The sequence below is a fragment of the Rattus norvegicus genome, chromosome 2 (assembly GCF_021556685.1).
Source record: "Rattus norvegicus strain SHRSP/BbbUtx chromosome 2, alternate assembly SHRSP_T2T, whole genome shotgun sequence".
Taxonomy (NCBI): domain Eukaryota; kingdom Metazoa; phylum Chordata; class Mammalia; order Rodentia; family Muridae; genus Rattus; species Rattus norvegicus.
In genome coordinates, this window is record NC_141535.1 from 212,009,140 (window position 1) to 212,027,248 (window position 18,109).

Consider the following 18,109-nt stretch of genomic DNA (forward strand, 5'->3'; position numbering starts at 1 on the left):
TGTGTGGTGTGTGTGTTTGTGTGTGTGGTGTGTGTGGTGTGTGTGTTTGTGTGTGTGGTGTGTGTGTGTATGTGTGGTGTGTGTGGTGTGTAGTGTGTGTGTGTGTGTGTGTGTGGTGTGTGTGTGTTTGTGTGTTATTTATTTAAAAATACAATCTTATTTAAATGCCTGTTAGTTGAACTGACCATGACAGGCTTAAGTCTTTTTTTTTTTTTTTTTTTTTTTGCTTGGGAGGGACTAGAAGAAAATTTATCAACAACACTATTAGAATTGTTTTCTCTCTAACCCATACATGCACAGGAAAACATTCAAACCATTAAAATCCTGACCCGAGGAGGAGAGATGACATATTTCATAGAAGAGAGACTAAGTTTTATTCTATGCATCTACAGTCCAGCACAGACTCTGAATGCCAGGCAGTCAGTTATCTGTTTTGTGAGTGGATTTCTACACATCAAATTCAGCTAGAAGTCTCAGAAATGAGACTAAGGCCTTATGAAGAAGGTGCCATCGCACCAAACCTTAAGCCACATGGTGTTGTAGAAATAAAAACACTCGCTAAAGGTTTTTTTTCTAAAGGTGGATTTTGTTGCTAAGATTACAACTATGACGTCTGTGACTTATTTGTTGCCATTGCATGTACAGAATGAAATGGTTAGTGTTGTTCGCTACGGAAGTGTGCTTCTCAGGAAGTCTACTAAGCCTTGAGTGTGCACGGGCACTTGTGTGCTAAAAACCCCGAGACTTGGAATTAAAAACCCTGAGACACAGATTGGAAGATTATTCTCTAAAATCGTGGGGGTTTTTTCTAAAGACAGGTGGGGTGGCAAAGGCGTTAATCCCAGCACTCGGGAGGTAAAGGCAGGTAGAGCTCTGTGAGCTGGACGCCAGCCTAGTCTACACTAGTCTCAGGCGAGCCGGGGATGTAGAGCGAGAACCCGTCTCGACACAAACTAAACAGCAAATGAGCAAGCAGATAAAACCGTGCTTTTCAGAATCTTGGTGCTGCCTGATAACTAACTGAGTTACTGACCAAACTGGCAAGCAGAAGCATTTTGAATGGTTAGGAGGAAAGATTTTCGTTGTACAGGTTACCACCTAATTTTGGACAGAACGTAAACTGTTGGGTAGTACATAATTATTTTCACAAAAATTCTTCATGGCCACGGCCAATTTCGCCATGACTAACCCTGCCAGATGTTTCTTCGGTTTTGCTGAGTCACTTTTTCTCCCCCACTCAGAACTCCTCGTTCTCACTAACTCTGAGGTTCCTCTGGCTTTTTCTCATATTTTGCCTTTTACCTGAAAAAGAAAAAAAAATTGGGGAGGGGGAACAGTTAAATTGCTTATTTTACTCTCTCACATGCGTATAACGGGCTTTTAAAAATAATTACTTTCAGTTTTACCTTCTGCCACAAATCTTAACCTGCCCTTCTCCTGGGAAGAGAGAAGTTTGGAGGAGTTTATGCCAAACAGCCTGTTAAGCCTGGCTACCAACAGTCACACCAGTCGCATCCCATGACTGAGCAGATTCTGAATCACTCGACTATAGGCTGTTAGAAAAATGAAAGCAGCCCCCAAACTTCTTCATTCCGCTCTGAAACGACCTCTTCTCCAGTTAGAAGTCCTAGAAACTGGAAAGACCCTCAGCCACCTTGAGCTGGCTAGGGCTGGCTGGGGCTGGCTATGGAGCAAGGCTCTTGGATCCCATAGATTTGCATTTTTCTCACCAATCAGATTCCCTCGATGCCTGGCTCCCAGACAGAGAAACTCCAGTGACAGAGTTCATCTCTTGAATGGTAATGAAAACTTTCAGCACCAAGCAAGGCTGCATGGTGATCTTCACTGACTCAAATGTCAAGTACCCACTGGGGGCTGGTAACTGTGCTAAGAGCTAAGGGGGTGCGGGGGACCGGATCCTCCCTCTCCCCCAAAAAGCTCAAATGGAGAAGTTGACGAGTGAGGGCACAATTGAAATTATGTAAATTACTTGATGAAATCGAATTGGTAACGCTGTTAGCATGCTCTATAAATGTGAACAGGAAGGGCTCAAAATCACTTCCTGGTCATTTTCAGACTCTTCATCAGCTACATGACACCACCAGTTATGCAAAAGGAAAATCGAGCCCTTTACGTGTCCTCGTGTATGTCTGCTTTAAGGAATAGGTGACAGGTCACTTGCCTATGAACAGTAATTTCCCCAAACTGCAAGTGTTTCCCACACCTGCTGCAGTGTCCTCTGTCTGTGGATGGAAAACTCATTCCTTGAACAGTTTTCTTGATGCCATCTTCCTTTGCTCCATTGGGAGGAGGAGAAGGTGAGGTCAGGAGGGAAAAGTCCCTGGAGTAGAGGAACAGATAGAGCTACATTGTATAATTAGGCCAGTGAGCACAGGGACCAGCTGACCTCAAGACTGGTATTGTAAAAGGCTAAGAGGTTCTGCCCTGTCCATTCTCAGGCATCATCAGGAAGCCTAACCAAAAGCCATTGTGAGTGTGACAACAGCTTAGTAACTTTTTACACTTCTCAGAGCCTACAAAGTGGACCTAATCGACTTTACTCAAGGAAAGTAAAAAAGAAAGAAAGAACGAAAGAAAGTATATAAAGCATGGGAAGACAGATATTTACATTACAATTCGTAACAGTAGCAAAATTACAATTAGGAAGTAGCAATGGAAATATTGTTTATGGTTGGGGGTCGCTACAGCATGAGGCACTGTATGCGGGTCCCAGTATTAGCGAGGTTGAGGACCACCGGCATAAAAGAAGGAATAAGCAGGACAGTCAACCAGGAATGGTAAGAAACCTTCTGACGCCATGTTGAGTAAGTGCTAGCGGTAGGATAAGTGATATTCTCAGGTCCAACTTCCCAATAAAGCCTAGAAGGGGAAGCCAGGAAATAGATGAAGAAAATCCAAAGCTTGCAGGTGACACCTGGCTGCCACTAGGCTCAGTGACAGAGGTGTCCTTGAAATGGGTAGGTTTCATTCCCAGGGTCTAGGAAGGAAAAAAATAAACAAATTGGGAAGTCCGAATGTTTTTTTTTTTCAGTTTCATTTTTTTTCTTTCTCTGTGCTTTGGAGGAATTCATTACAACCCACTGCTGTCCTCTTCAACGTAAGAACCAGCCTTCCTGGAACCCGTGGCTACTGAAGTCTTGGTCAAATTCTCTCAGGCTTCAAGCTGCAGTTCCTCAATCACTTCAGGAATGGGAGTCGGGGAGCCCAGTGGCCTTTAGACCTAATCCAGGGGCCTTGTCCATGGCAGACACGTGCATTTATTGCACCGCCCTGTACAGCGTACCAAGGGACTGAATGTTCTGCTAACCACCGGGTGCTCAGGCTGGGCTTTGGAACTGCCCTTGGCTACCAGGGATAGTCCAGGAGTTTTGATACATCCTCTGCTGAGGGCTCAGCGTATATCGAAAGCAGAGTGAAAGTAAGGCTCCCTTGACTTTCAACTTAGGTCCCTCCAACAGCGCAACTCCTTTCTCCCCAGCAAACCACCTAGGGTGGTCACCCAGGGAACAGCCCGGGAGCCTGGGTCTCCGCAGTACCTGGATCCGCCTGCGCCGAAGGGGTGCTCGGCGGTGGTGTTGAATCACGGTTGAGTCACCCCTTTCGGGGTCTCGGAGTTTCCTACGGGAGGGGAGTGGGCGGAGCAGGGGTGTGGACTGACCGGGAGCCGCCCACCGCGAAAGCGAGTGACCGGGGCCCCGGGGGGCGGGGAGTCGCGAGCCTCGGCGGAGGCGGCGCGGGGTGGAGAGGAGCCGGTGTCCGCGCGGCCCTTTATAACGCGCCCCGCGCGGACCCCGGCAGCCTGGGTACAACCGGTACCCATCACTCGCTCCGTCTGATCGCTCGTGTAGCGTAGCCTCCGCGCCTCTGCTGAAGCCCCGCGACCTCGCCAGCAGCCCTTGGACATGGCTATCCCCATGCGCCCGCGCCTCCTAGCGGCCCTCGCGCCCACCTTTCTCGGCTTCCTTCTCCTTCAGGTGGCCGCTGGTGCAGGTGAGTGGCATTGATCCTGAGAAGCCCGGGGTGCACCGCCCGCGGGAGACAAAGAATGGGTCTGGCTGGCTGGGAGGCTGCTCTGGTTCCTTGAGGACGCCAAGGTGTCCCGCCGTACCTGTGGATTCGGCTGCGCTAGCCTTGAGCGTTTCAATGAACTCAGGGAGGGAAGGTAGTTGGTACCCGGACTCCCGGCTGTTGTCGCCGCTGAAGATGCCTGCTTTGTGCATCCACCGTGGTTACATAGGATTAACTGGGGTTCCAGCTTTAACTCTGAAGGAAGAGCTTCCTAGGAAATTGGGCCCTTGAAGGTGGCGGGCTCCAGGGCCCGCCTTTGCCAAAGTCGGCGTGCTTCGCGTGGTTTGATGTTAAGGTGTGCGCTCTTGTGGCCTTTGGTTTAAGAAGCAACGCTGTTGTAAACTCAGGCAAGACAGAGTGCATACCCACATCTACCCAGTGTTGGGGTGAGGCAGAGGCTGAAACCCAGGGACTTGCAAAAAGAGACGTTGGACAGTATTTTAATGGCATAGCATCCCACCATGCGACAGGTGCCACGTGGGCCGCACATCTGCCTTGCTCTCCCTGAGAATTTCGGTGTAAAGATATTTTAGATTACAATGGGAAAGGTCAGGTTAGACTTTTTCGTTTATGCACATTCCTGACTGTGTGTTTGTGTGCACGTGTGCGTGTGCATGTGTGGCGGATGAGCCCTGTTTCAAACGAACTTACTCAAACCCTTCCTGCCGGACTGCTTCAGAAGATTCTGGGACTCTCTGGCACCTTGGATTCTCCTTCCGTGCGGTTTTAAAGTGGGCTTTCCCATGAACATTTAAAGAAGGACCTCTGGATCTTCAGCTGTTTCCACGGATTGCCTGTGGATGTTGCCTGGAGGGCTATATGGGTCACCCTCTGTTCTTTACAAGTGAGCAAAGCTTTTGTGACTGAAAACAAAGCGGAAACAAAAAAAAATGTGTGCCCTTTGATGGCGGAGGCTGGGAAAGTGTTTTAGACGTTAGCCCGAGGTGGAGAACACTGAAGTGCATGCAGTTAGAGATCTTTTGTGTTTATTTGCAGGCACTCCTCCAGGGAAAGCGTTTAATTTAACTTGGATATCAACTGATTTCAAGACAATCTTGGAGTGGCAACCGAAACCCACCAACTATACCTACACTGTTCAGATAAGGTAAGCCAGGTCTTGTGCACCAATAGAGGTGGTTGGATGAGGCTGTTTACCAAATGGGTGTTCATGGTAATTTGCTGGCTACTGCCATGTTCCATCGGATGAAACATTTCCATACTTTAAACTGATGCGACAGGAACGGGTGTGTGGGGTTGTGAGGTGCCCTCTGTCCCTTGAGTGCTTACCAAGCACACCCAAATCCTTGGTCCTCAACCTAGCAAAGAATTGTTTCAGTGGCCACTGTGTCTCTCCGGAGGAAGTAGAATTTGAAATTCAGTCACTCTTAGCTGTAGATAGGGAGTTCCAGGCCATCCTGCAATACAGAGGACCCTGTATCTACATATATATACATACATACATACATACATACATACATACATACATACATAAGGTAATGTCTAGTTACTTGAGGGTAATTATAGGAAAGTTAATAATTGCATATAAGTAAGTGTATTGCGTGCTTTGGGATCAACAGCAGCCTGTCTCTTCCGAGCACCGATGCCCTTTTCTGGTTACTAGCTGTCTAGACTGAGCAACTGCTGGCATGTCAGAGGGAGGTGGGAGGAATTCCAGTGTCTACACTGCCCTGAAGCAGTACCTGATTCATTAATCTATGGCCTCTGTGAATTAAAATTTAGTTGTGCACACGATCTCGGTGGAAGCCAAATTCCTGAGTCACTGAGCTGCTTAGAAAACACTGAAGGATTTGTCTGCATCCTTAGCTGTCTGGGGCAGTTTGACTCCTTCAGACATGTTCACTGATTGACAGCTCTTGGGAACAAGTAATTCAACTCTTTTGATCTAAGTGGCCAGGGTGTGCCTGGATGTCTTCCTTGATGATTTTCACATATGATTGGCAAGCTTTTGGTTTCTGATAGATTCTAGGAGATGGATGAGGAATGTGAGAAAGCTGCCTGGTGTGGAAATTATTTTAGTAGTGAAGCTGGGAAGGACAGGAGAGTATTGTTGGCAAAAGGCAAGCATGGTTTAACCCTTTGTTTTTCCGTTTTAGCTTGGGTTGAGTCTTATTAAGTACTAGGATGCATCTCACAGGTGTGGGTCTTTTAAATGACTTTCTTTTTTTTTTAAGATTTTATTCATTTATTATATATAAGTACACTGTAGCTGTCTTCAGACACACCAGAAGAGGGCATCAGATCTCTTTACAGATGGTTGTGAGCCACCATGTGGTTGCTGGGAATTGAACTCAGGACCTCTGGAAGAGTAGTCGGGTGCTCTTAACCGCTGAGCCATCTCTCCAGCCCTTAAATTACTTTCTTGCTTTTCAAAATGAACTCCATCATAACTATTGCCAAACCAAAGGAGGAGAAAGAGAGAGAGAGAGAGAGAGAGAGAGAGAGAGAGAGAGAGAGAGAGCGCACACACACATATATATTCATGTATAACTATGCATAGCTATATGGAGATGAATTTCATAATCTGTAATTACCATCACAGTCAAACTTACCAGTTCAAAGGCTGGAGATGCAGTTCAGTGACAGAGTTCTTGTCTGTCGTGTACAAAGCCTTGGGTCCCATCCACAATCCATGTCCCCTCTCCTCCCAGTTTAGATGGTTCCTGTAATCCCGGCACAGCTTGCTTATGTGATGCAAGAGGATTAGGCGCTCAAGGCTGCATGTTTGTTCAAGGCTATAGAGTGAGACCCTGACTTAAAACAGGTCCAAACCTCAGCACTTCATATTCTAACAGTGGAGCGTTATTAAAGTGATTAACTTCTCTTATACAGACCTGACATTTACCTTGGGAGATCCTTTCCTTCTAGATGTGAAGATTAGATTTTCAGAGAAACGGTTACTTTCTAATATCTTGATTATTAATTGGAACAACATTGGGAATATATCTTGGGCTGTCATGAGTCTTAAAATGGAAGCCTTTATGGGCTCTAAGTTTTAGAGTTTTTAAGGTGCTGATCACTGAGATGGGTGTGGCTCATGATTGCAAATATCAGCGCTCAGGCCACTGCTTGGGGACACCTGCAGACTTGGGTGTCTTCCTGGTCAGGTCACCTTGCTCAGGCCCTTGCTCCTGAGCTGGGTGAACCTGGAAACATTTCCACTAGTCAGTGCCTGAGACCCAAGTGACCCTTCACCCTTCCTAGGGAAAGGGGGATTCCAGGGCTAAGAGAATCATAGCAGTCATTTTTCTAGATGAAACTGTTACTTTGGAAAGCCAGGTACTCACACTGACTGCTGGTAACGCACACCCAGGCTACCTGGAACCGACGTGTGCCACGTCTGTAGGAGGCTCTGACAGTCTGCTGCAAGGCCCTTTTCCGGGAGGAAGGGGAAAACCTTGCTCATTATTTCTCCTTTATTCTCCTCCCAAGGAGGCAGCACCTTATCCAGCGGACCTTGTCCTCCGCGCCCACCCATGCTGCTGGAGCTTGGCTGTGTGGTGCTGGCCAAAGGGCAGCTCTGTGAGACCCAAGCCCCTTGGCTGGGTGCCGACAGTGTCTTCTCTGAAAGTAGGCTCAGTGGCCGTTGGGAAGCATCAGAGGCCCAGCCAGCCTTAGCGCCATGCCTTGACTTGTTGCCGTCCAGTCCATAATGTGTGTTGAATTCCAAAGCTGAACTTAGAAGCTTCCAGACACAGTCTCTAACTCAATTAGTGAATGTTTGTTTTCTGTTGGAACTCCTCAGTAAATTAGGGGGGAACTTTTACATCCAAATTTGGGAGTTTTTCACTAGCCTAGAGGGACCTTGAAGACTTTTAAAGTGCTTTGTGCTCTTAGCAAAACCAAGAGGACATCACTGGAGAACCATCTTCCTCATTCACCTCTTGTTACAGGATGATGTAGGCCCCGGTCCTAAGTTCTTTTCAGAGAGCACAAGGTCCTACTTGTAAGCTGGGTGGGACAAAACAGTGCATCAGACGTATGACTGCACCCACAGCTTATTGATGTAAAGAAACCATTAAGGTGCCATTGGCTTTTGAAAGGATGTAATCAAAGTGCATTTTGGTCATTCTGGATCCAAACAGCCTCTCTATAACTTATCATAGAAGGAAGTTAAAAAACAAGAGAAGCTAGAATATTGCAATTTTAATGTTAGCTTGCAAGTTTGAGAATAAAGGATGGCCTCAGGTTCTACTTTGCAAAATCTATTTATGTTATTCACTGCATTAACACACTTAGAGAGGGGAGGAAACATAGCATTACTACAATGGATTCGGTTAAAGCCCAGCATGATTTCAAAACAAAATTTCCTTGAATATGAGGAATAAAATGGATCTTTTAACTGGCTAAATGATAACTATGAGTGACCTACAAACACCATATGAAAGGATAAAAGAATAGCACTGTTAGCTTTAAAATTGGAAAAACATGTATGTCTATCGTTATTCCCAGTAAACGCTGTATTGATGACCCAAGGTCATCAATGGCTATTTAAGGGGCTTTGGAGAAGCCACATTTGCGTCTCTTCCGTGTGGATTTAGATAATTGTCTCTATATGTCTCCCCTGCTGGATGTTTCCTCATAATCTGTACCTACATTGAATAATAAAGTCTATCAATAACAGATTCCCTACATAATTATACTCCATCACGATCGTCATATATGGTTAGTCAACCACTGACTCTCCTGTATGCCACGGATTGTGCCAGGCCCTTTGTACATGTTAACTCACTTGCTATTATCTAAGGAGGTGTCACCCTGAAGGGGTGACAGTCTTATACTCAGCCAACACAGAAGCCCTGCTGCTTGGTGGAGAGATGAGAACCAGAACTCTTGGCCCAGAGAGAGCCCGCATGTGCAGAGCTTTCGTGGTAGTGGGGGTGGGGGTAGGGACCAGCAAGGGAGAGACGAGCTCTAAGCAGGGCGATACCGAGATCTGGAACTTGGCTTGAATGCTGAGATCTGTCTAGCAGGATGAAATGGACCTCGGAACCATCCTGGTGTTTAAGCACTTGATAGGGGTGCATCGGCCAATACATGGTCATTTCTGTCCTTGAGAAGAATTTTATTTTCAGCAGAAGTCTTTCAAGTTACTTTCACTCCGATGGCACCTTACAAAAGCAAGATCTGACCTTTGCCCTCGGAGGCTCAGACTTTGTTTTTTGTTTGTTTTTTTTTTTTTTTCTTTTCTTTTTTTCGGAGCTGGGAACCCAGGGCCTTGCGCTTGCTAGGCAAGTGCTCTACCGCTGAGCTAAATCCCCAACCCCGGCTCAGACTTTGTTAAACAGGCACTAGCTGTTTTGTATTTCTCTGGTCTTTGGTGAGATGTGTTCTCATTCTTGTAGCTAAGGCTAGCATGTAGTAAGGAGGCAAACAAACAAACCCAGCTCTACCTCTCACTAGTCTGTGACCTTGAAAGTAGCTTAGTGCCTCTGGCCTTCCATGCTCACATACATTAAAAAGTAAAAGGAGCCCAACAGAGCCGACCTGGTCACTGGGCGAACTTGCATTCATACTTCAAATGCTCAGGATGGGAAATGCCTCCTCAGGTTTCCCCGTTGGTAGCACAGAGTACTGGGTAGAAGGCCGTCCATCCTGTGGGACACAGACCCTAACCTCCCATTTCTCCTTCCTTCCTTCCTTCAGCGATAGATCTAGAAACTGGAAATACAAATGCACTGGAACCACAGACACTGAGTGTGACCTCACCAACGAGATTGTGAAGGATGTGAACTGGACCTATGAAGCAAGGGTCCTATCTGTCCCATGGAGGAACTCAACTCATGGAAAGGAAACACTCTTTGGAACTCATGGGGAGGAACCGCCATTTACAAATGCCCAGAAGTTTTTACCTTACCGAGACAGTGAGTAGCTTGGTTTGTGACGACTTCACACCTGCTCTATCTAGGCTTCTAGGCTTCTGCATACACTTGTGCTTTGTGACCCCCTCCTAGCCATTCTCCCTCTCTCTCTCTCTCTCTCTCTCTCTCTCTCTCTCTCTCCACACACACACACACACACACACACACACACACACACTCACGGCGGCGAGAGGCATCTTTAAGTAAGTGTCTCGCTCCCTGCAGATGGGCAGCAGGCTCACAGACTGTGAACTCTTCATCACTGTGTCATCTACTAACTTTCTCCTCCAGTCTGCCGCCAGTTCCTACCAGTAACCAGCTGGAGGATGCACTAAGGCTGGGGTTGTGGCTTTTCCTCAGGATACTATGTCATATGCTGAATTTTATGTCCCTTCACCAGACCAGGGATTCTAATCTAGGCTTTTCCCCACCAAGCCCAGATCCGCAGGGAAGCCACTTGTGCCGGAAATAAGGCTTGCTGGTTCTTCAACCAGCTGAGCTCCATTTGATCCGGAGATGAGCCAGCAGGAGCCGCTCCCCTCCAGACTCCCTCATGCTGGGTTTGAATGTGTAGCTTGCTTTCCCACCTATGTCCAAGTGTGCAAGCCTGACACCTAATGAGGAAATGCAGAGAATTAATCCCGAGTAAGAGAGTCAGTCAGTCTCTCTCTCTTTCTTTCTTCCTTCCTTCCTTTCTTTCTTTCCTTCCTTCTCTTTCTTTCTTTCTTTCTTCCTTCCTTCCTCCCTCCCTCCCTCCTTCCCTCTCTCCCTCCCTCTCTCCCTCCTTCCTTCCTTCCTTCCTTCCTTCCTTCCTCTCTTTCTTTTCATGGTTCAGAAGCAGACATTTCACAAGCTCATGCAGTCCATTAGGAAGACTAAACTCGGTTTCTTTCGCAAGGTCTGCTGGTTAAAGCAGAAATGTCGTGGTTTTGGCACTCCCTGTCTGTACCCTTCTGACTGCTCAGTGGCACGGATGGTGAGAAGGGTAAAGGACAGTTGAGATTTTACCTCTGATGCTTGTTCTCATCGTCTGATTACCCAGATGAATGTAACAGCCTCCCTAGGGTTCCCACTGACCAGCCTCTCTCCTCAGACTCCTTTGTACTTTTACCATTGTGCTTCTGCACTTCACGTCCAGGTCATGCAGGCTCACTGACATCTTCTCCCCAAGCCCTTCATAGTGCTGAGCTTTCAGCAGTCCGCAGCACATCCTTTGTGGTGCACAGCAGAACACGCATGCTCACACACACCCACACTCTGCTCTGGGACTTGCATACAGTCAGGTTTTCTCGAACCATCACATGACCAGAGCACACGAGGTAACTGAATCAGGAGCCAAGAGCTTAAAATAGGTTCTTTGACCAACCAGAAACCCTTGCTGGGCTTCCCAACCCCCTAATTCATTGTAGCTGAAATCTGGAAGTGTGGAACACTTCCTTGTACAGCCCGGTAGCCATCATCCACGCATGACCACCACACTTTTGAAATATGGCTAATGCTGCCAAGGTAAAATATATGGGATTTTTTCAAAAATGTAAAATAGCCATAATATTCATTATATTGAATGCATGTTCAAATGCCAATCTAGGAATGGGCCTATTAAAGCATTAATTCCGCCGGCTCCTCTCCACATTTTCTGATGTCTGTAAGGAAGGGTTGCCTGTGCTTCCAGAGGATGGCATTGCTGGGTTGTCCTGAAGCTCAGCTATAGGGCCGCCACCACTCCTGCTCCCGGAGCTGACTCTGTGCAGACGTCCTATACGCGGGATGGAGGACCTGTCAATTACGAGAACTAAGTGATCTTTCCTTTGTACTGATTTTAGTTCCTAAGCAAGGTAATTTTATTTTTCCATTGCAGCAAAAATTGGACAGCCAGTAATTCAGAAGTATGAACAAGACGGTACGAAACTGAAGGTGACTGTAAAAGACTCATTTACATTAGTCAGAAAGAATGGTACATTCCTCACTCTGCGGCAAGTTTTTGGCAATGACTTGGGTTATATTCTTACGTATCGGAAAGACTCAAGCACAGGAAGGGTAAGAGATTTTTTTCATTTCTTTTTATGCCATTTTTTAAAATAGATCCTTTAAAATAAATGCTTGCTTCCCAATTCAAATATGGAGGAATAGGGGTTGACATGGGGTATGCATAACACATCCTCCTTCTGCTCGTTACCCAAGCTAGTTACCTCGTGTCCTTGGGCAGGGTCCTTTCAGAGGTTCCAGTCACACAATCAAGGAGCTAGACCAGACTGTCCTCTCCCTCATCTTCATATTGGGGATCCCAGGGGGTCAGGGAAATTACTTATTAACTAATTTGTATGGGTGTGTATGTATTCATGAATACGTGTGCAGTCATGTGTGCAAGAGCTCATGCATGTGCACATGAGTTTGTGCATATGTGTGCATATGCATGTATGCATGCATGTGTATGTTTCTGTGTGTGAGTGTGTGCGAGCGAGCACGTGCGTGTGCACATGAGTGCGTGCTGCTTTGAGATGCTGGGGACTGTTACCCAGGGCCTTTTACACTAGACAAGTTCTCTAACACTGAGTTACATCCGCAGTCCCTAAATGTGCCCTTTTTGGTGATTCCATTTCTCTCTTCCTACAGCAAAAAAGGGGGCTGACCTGGGCTGGGTGTGCCTGTCTTTCAGCCTTGGCAAAGGCCTCCTTAGCAGTCACCAGGGGTTACTGATTAGCCAAGGGACTTCTAATCCTTCTTGTGTCATTGATTGATATCTGCATAGACTTAGAGCCCTGTTTTTGCCTTCCTCGGTGATTTAAGAACTCTCTCTTTTCACAGAAAACAAACACTACACATACCAATGAATTCTTGATTGATGTGGAAAAGGGGGTAAGCTACTGCTTCTTCGTACAAGCCGTGATTTTCTCCAGGAAAACTAACCACAAGAGCCCAGAAAGCATCACCAAGTGCACTGAGCAATGGAAGAGTGTCCTGGGAGGTGAGTGGCCATGGCCGTCAGTGCACTGGGAGGCTCGGCTGCCCCCACATCGGAGCCAACATGTACCTCTTTGGTTCAAACATTCAGAAATGAGCTTAGGGTGTCTTAGGGTTTCTTTTGGGGGTTCTGCGTTCTCTTCGGGGGACATTTAGGAATGATTCCACATGGTTCCCTTGGTCAGCAAGCACTTCCCTGGGCACTCGCTATGGGCCAGAGTTTATGGGGTACTGGGCTTGCAGATTGCACTAGGACTTGAGTACCTAAGGATCAAGTCACAGCCTTCTCTGCCCGTTTTTCCTACTGGCATTCTGATCTGAGGGGTGCAGGTTGCAGGGGAATAGTTGTTTTTGGACCACCTCGTTTCTGGACATGATAGATATTTAAGTGCACCTACTATGGACTGTGGCTACAGGGGCTGTGTGTGTACACATGAACGCACTCTCTGGGTATTCAGCGTTGTGACTAAAAGCCTGTAAAGATCCCTCCGGTCCCCACAGAGAGGGGCTCTAAGTGCTGTCAGAGGAGACGAGTCAGAGGACAGTAGCTGTGCCCTGGCTCTGTTTAAGTTTCAAGTCATTATGCCAAGTAGGCCAGACTCAGGAAGACAAAAACCACATCTTTCTCTTATATGTGGAGGGCTAGATTTAAATTTATATTCATGTATGTATTTTTATGTGTATGTGGTGGGGTCATGAAACTAGAGAGGAGACCATGAGAGAAAAGGTAGAAATATAAAGGGGGAGGGGAGTTAATAAAATAGGTGTGCTGAGTGGGGGAGGGGCCATCTAGGGAAAAAAACTGGAAGGAGACAAAGGCGCATGAGATAAATGAGAAAGTATAATTACACGTTACTGCTGAAAACGCCATAATTAAACCCATGACTTTGTATGCTGCCCTAAAAACAATCTTAACAGTGCAACAATACGCTTACATATTCTGCCCTCTTGTGGCCATTAACAGGAACTTCTTCCATTGGCGCTCATACCACTCTGGGGCAGCTCCTGAGCCACAAGCCTCAAGATTCCCTTTCCTAAGCCCTACTCTAACTCTGATGCCTCAGGCTCTGCCTCTGTTTCCCTTCCTCAGCTCCATTAAAACAGATCCTCTGGGGGTGCTTACTAGCCCAGCCAACTGCTGTCTCTTCATCTCCGCCATCATCCCTGTGGCTCCCCTTCTTTGTCCTTCCCATTTATCTTCTGCTATACTCTCTGCCACCAAACTCAGGGTCGTTTGTGGACTACACGTGTTCTCACATCCAATCCCCGAGGCTTCTCTAGTCTAGGAACCTAGGTAGCTCCTTTAATGCTATAGTCACTCTCGATTTCTCTCAAGCATACGAGGTCAGGTAAATTCTTAATCTAAGAACGACAAAAGGGTAGAAGAAATAAGTGTCAAGTTTCAAAAAAGCAGGGCGGTATACTTTGGGGTCATGCCCACTGGGAAGTGAGTTTGGGGCCTCCGAGTTTATGTTTTTATATTTATTTTTTGTTTATTTGTTTGTGTTTGCTTTTCAGAAACACTCATCATTGTGGGAGCAGTGGTGTTCCTGGTCACTGTCTTTATCATCCTGCTGACCATATCTCTGTGCAAGCGCAGAAAGAACAGAGCAGGACAGAAAAGGAAGAACACCCCGTCGCGCTTGGCATAGACGAGGAGGCTGACGCTGCTGACTGTCACACTGCCCACACGGCACTGTTACCGAGACCTCTGCTGGGAACTGTGGAGTTTGCTCCTAGCTCAGAAAGACTCCCTTCATGGCCTGTCATTCCAGCTAATGCTTTGATTCCAACACTAGCATCTGTCACTTTAGGACATACTGAACGGTACAAATTGATCAACACTACAGCACCTTTTGCACAAAGCTTAAGATTGTGTATTCTACACGCGGGAAGACACTAGGTTGCCCAGGCAAAGCCAGTGGTCAGATGCCTTTCCTATAACCTGGGTGGGCTTTTGGAGAACCTTTGAGGAGTGATGCCATAGGCTCTAGAACAGGAAAGTGGGATTTGGGTGGACTTTTCCAACAGTTGTACTTTCGTAAATCGGTATTTGGGTTTTGTTTTTCCTTCTACTAGGTACTTTTGGAAGTTCAAAGTAACTGGCAAACTGTCATATGTTAAATGCAGGATATTTCTGCTTGGGACATCCTTGTGATTTGTACTTTATTACAACTTAGCACTTTAACTGACAATGATGGGGATTGAACATTGGACAACCAACTCTATTTTTATAAGACTACCATACAGAAGAACTACATATAGTTTTATGATCTAAGGTACTTAAAGTGTTTGTGGTTAACATTGTGTATATTTATATGAGTTTTAAAGGTTTTGTATATGGGATTTTCTATTTATATATCTCCTATTTGTATATATTGAGATAATTTATTTAATATACTTTTATATAAATAAAGGTGATTGGGAATTGAGGCGATCATGTTTGTATCTTCCGTTTATTATTTACTCCTTGGTTTCCGAACTAGGTGACTCTGTTACAGTAACAGTTGACCCTATCAATCTTAGTGGCTTACAACAACATATACTTTTCACTTAGACCACACGTTCGGGAGTGGTGGTGGGTGGTAACTCCTAACAGTGTCTTCTCATCGCAAGACCCAAAATAAAGCAGGAGTCTCTATTAGATCAGAGCAAAGGTAAACACGAATGTGCACATGCACAGGCACATGTGTGCATGCGCACACCTCGAAACCAAAGCAAAAACAAACAAACAAAACAAAACCAAACCAAAACAAAAAAACACCACCACCACCAACAACAAAACCCAAAAGAAACCAGGGCTGTTGCACCTTCAATGTTTAAGTCACTTTTTAAAAATGACTTTTTGGTTATAATTACATCACTTCTCCCCTTCCCTTCCCTCCCATGTAATCCCTACCCCTTGACCCTGGTAGTCATTCAAATTCACAGTCTTAACACTTCTGCTCTGTACTCTGGTTCACATGGCCAAACAAGTCACGTGACCAAGCCTGACACAACTAGCCTACTGAGAGACCAGAAGCCTCAGGGCAAGGATGTAATCTTACAGAGGAGGAAGAAAATGCTGTAATTTAGTACAGACTTAGAGAGGTTTCTCCCCAGTCACTCACTTGCATTGTGGAGGATGCTCAAAGAAAAAGAGACCTGCCTTTGATTTTTTTTGTTGTTATTGTTGATAAAAATTAGAAGGGCCAAGTCAGACCTCACGTGGGGAAACTAAGCACAAGGACTTGGTCACGCTGAGTTGACTCAGTGAGTTTTAAAATGGAGACTCTGAGCGAGTCCTTCAGATGCAGCAAAAGTCTTATCTGTACAGAAAGAAAATCTGAACAGGATGTTCTGAGCTGGCTGCTGGGTAAACCTGCTCTGGCTTCCCTCAGCAGAAGGCTGGGGAGTTGCCAGTGGCCCTCTTAACTGGTAGGTTTTGCTCACTCAGTAACAAAGCGTGCTCGTCGGCCTCACTGAGGGGGGCTGACCCTGCTTGCACCAGTGCAGCTTTTGCTGCCACAGCAACAAGTGCGTGCGGTAGAGTCCAGAAAGAGAAAAGCCAGGCACGCGGTCTTGTCCTCGGAGAAGGGGCCTTAGCCCTTATCTTGAGTCCCTACTCACACGTCTCACCCAGGACAAAGAGCTCCGTGTACCACACCAAGGGCAAAGCCTGCTGCAGGAGCTCATGCTTGACCTTGCGTTTCTCTGCCAGGAATAATTATAGCATTATGTAATTCCCTAGCTTCATAATCTAAGGAATTCGAATTATCTGCAGACTAAAAGCAGGTCTGGATATAATAAAGTACCGAGCTGTGAACAGCGGGAGGAAGTCATTACAGACTCGGTGTGGCAGTGATGCGAGGGTCAGGAGGTTCCACTCCAAACCTTAGCCACTGCACACGTCCCCCTCTCTCCTCATTGTTGACATTAAACAGCAGCTCCTAAATCAACTCCACCATGGGTTCCGCAGCCGAACTGCTGCCCTCTAGTGGGCCAAACTGAACGTCTCCTTACCTGAGCTGGGCCTTAGCAAACTTCACTGTTCATTACTAAACAGAACTCCAATGCTCTCTACAGATACATTTTCCGTCTTAAATTACTGTTTGGTATAGATGTAAGGAACCGGAATTTTTGAACTCTGAGTCAGAGCACCTATCTCTTAAACAATCATCTTGTTCCCTCAGGGAAAACTCATTTCCAAATGCCCTTCCTATGAGCTCTAGGACGTCTGTATTTAACATGTTTTCTTCCCCCAGCTGTTGCCTTCCTTTTTTTTCCCTTTATTTTAATCTTGGCTTTAATACAGCGGGATCAATCCTATTTAAGGAGAAACTCTCTCAAATGACTATTGTGTACACTTGTTTAACGTAGCTGGAACCCTTACTTAACCACACACAAAAGGGTGCTCTAACTGGGCAATGCACATAGATGATCTGTGTAGCAAAACGAGAAGACAATTTGGGGATGTGACAGACTTCTGGGATATGCTTTACCACAAGTCCCCACCATCGACTTTTCAACTAATTATTTAGGCAAGCTGGGGCAGGGTTTTCTGTTCAAGGCTTCTGTTCTTTGTAGTAAAAAAAAAAATACCCAAACTAACATTGTAATATCATTAATGTGGGAGTTAAGCATAAAAGAAGAAGCCTCCCATGGTGGTTTGAATGAGAATGGCCCCCAAAGTCTCCTATTTCAAATGCATGGTTCCCAGTAGGTGGGATTATTTGGGAAGGATTAGCCTTGTTGGAGGTGTGGTTGGGTTATCAGGTGTGGCCTTGTTGGCCTGTGTTGCTGGGGGTAGGCTTTGAGGTTGAATAGCTCATGCCCTATTCTCTCTCTTCCCCTCTCCCCTCCCTCTCCCCTCCCTCCCCCTTCCCTGCCCCACGCTTGTGAATCAAGACGTAAGCTCTCAGCTACTGCCCGAGCTCCATGCCTGCCTGCCTGCTGCCACACTCCTCACCATGATGCTCATGGACTCTACTACTCTCTGGAGCTGAGTCCTAAATTAAACGGTGCTTTGTCACAGCAAATGCACAGTAACTAAAACAGCACCTACAACAGAAACTCGAGATGTCGAGAACTCCTGGTATAAATAAAATCTCCTCACAAGTTCAAGACTATGTAAGACTTTGCCCCTGAAATCATCCTCTTCTAGCATGGCCTTTCTCCTTTGCTTGGTTATTCCTATCAGA

At 46.2% G+C, this 18,109-nt stretch overlaps 2 protein-coding genes across 2 annotated transcripts; one reads left to right on the forward strand and one right to left on the reverse strand.

Moving 5' to 3' along the window:
* Window positions 1-200: 200 nt before the first annotated feature.
* On the reverse strand, window positions 201-3,925 carry LOC102555482 (uncharacterized). The gene is made up of 5 exons (XM_087641569.1): window positions 3,687-3,925; window positions 3,558-3,639; window positions 2,808-2,998; window positions 2,225-2,341; window positions 201-1,302 (listed from the first exon to the last, which is right to left on the reverse strand). Exons 1-5 carry the CDS (start codon window positions 3,923-3,925, stop codon window positions 1,299-1,301), a joined length of 633 nt encoding a protein of 210 aa, XP_087497695.1. The 3' UTR covers window positions 201-1,298.
* F3 (coagulation factor III, tissue factor) lies at window positions 3,828-15,366 on the forward strand. Its single transcript, NM_013057.2, is given in 6 exon segments — window positions 3,828-4,011; window positions 5,086-5,194; window positions 9,754-9,971; window positions 11,827-12,005; window positions 12,774-12,933; window positions 14,448-15,366. Coding segments are annotated over 6 exon segments (888 nt in total). The 5' UTR covers window positions 3,828-3,923; the 3' UTR covers window positions 14,582-15,366.
* Window positions 15,367-18,109: the final 2,743 nt, after the last annotated feature.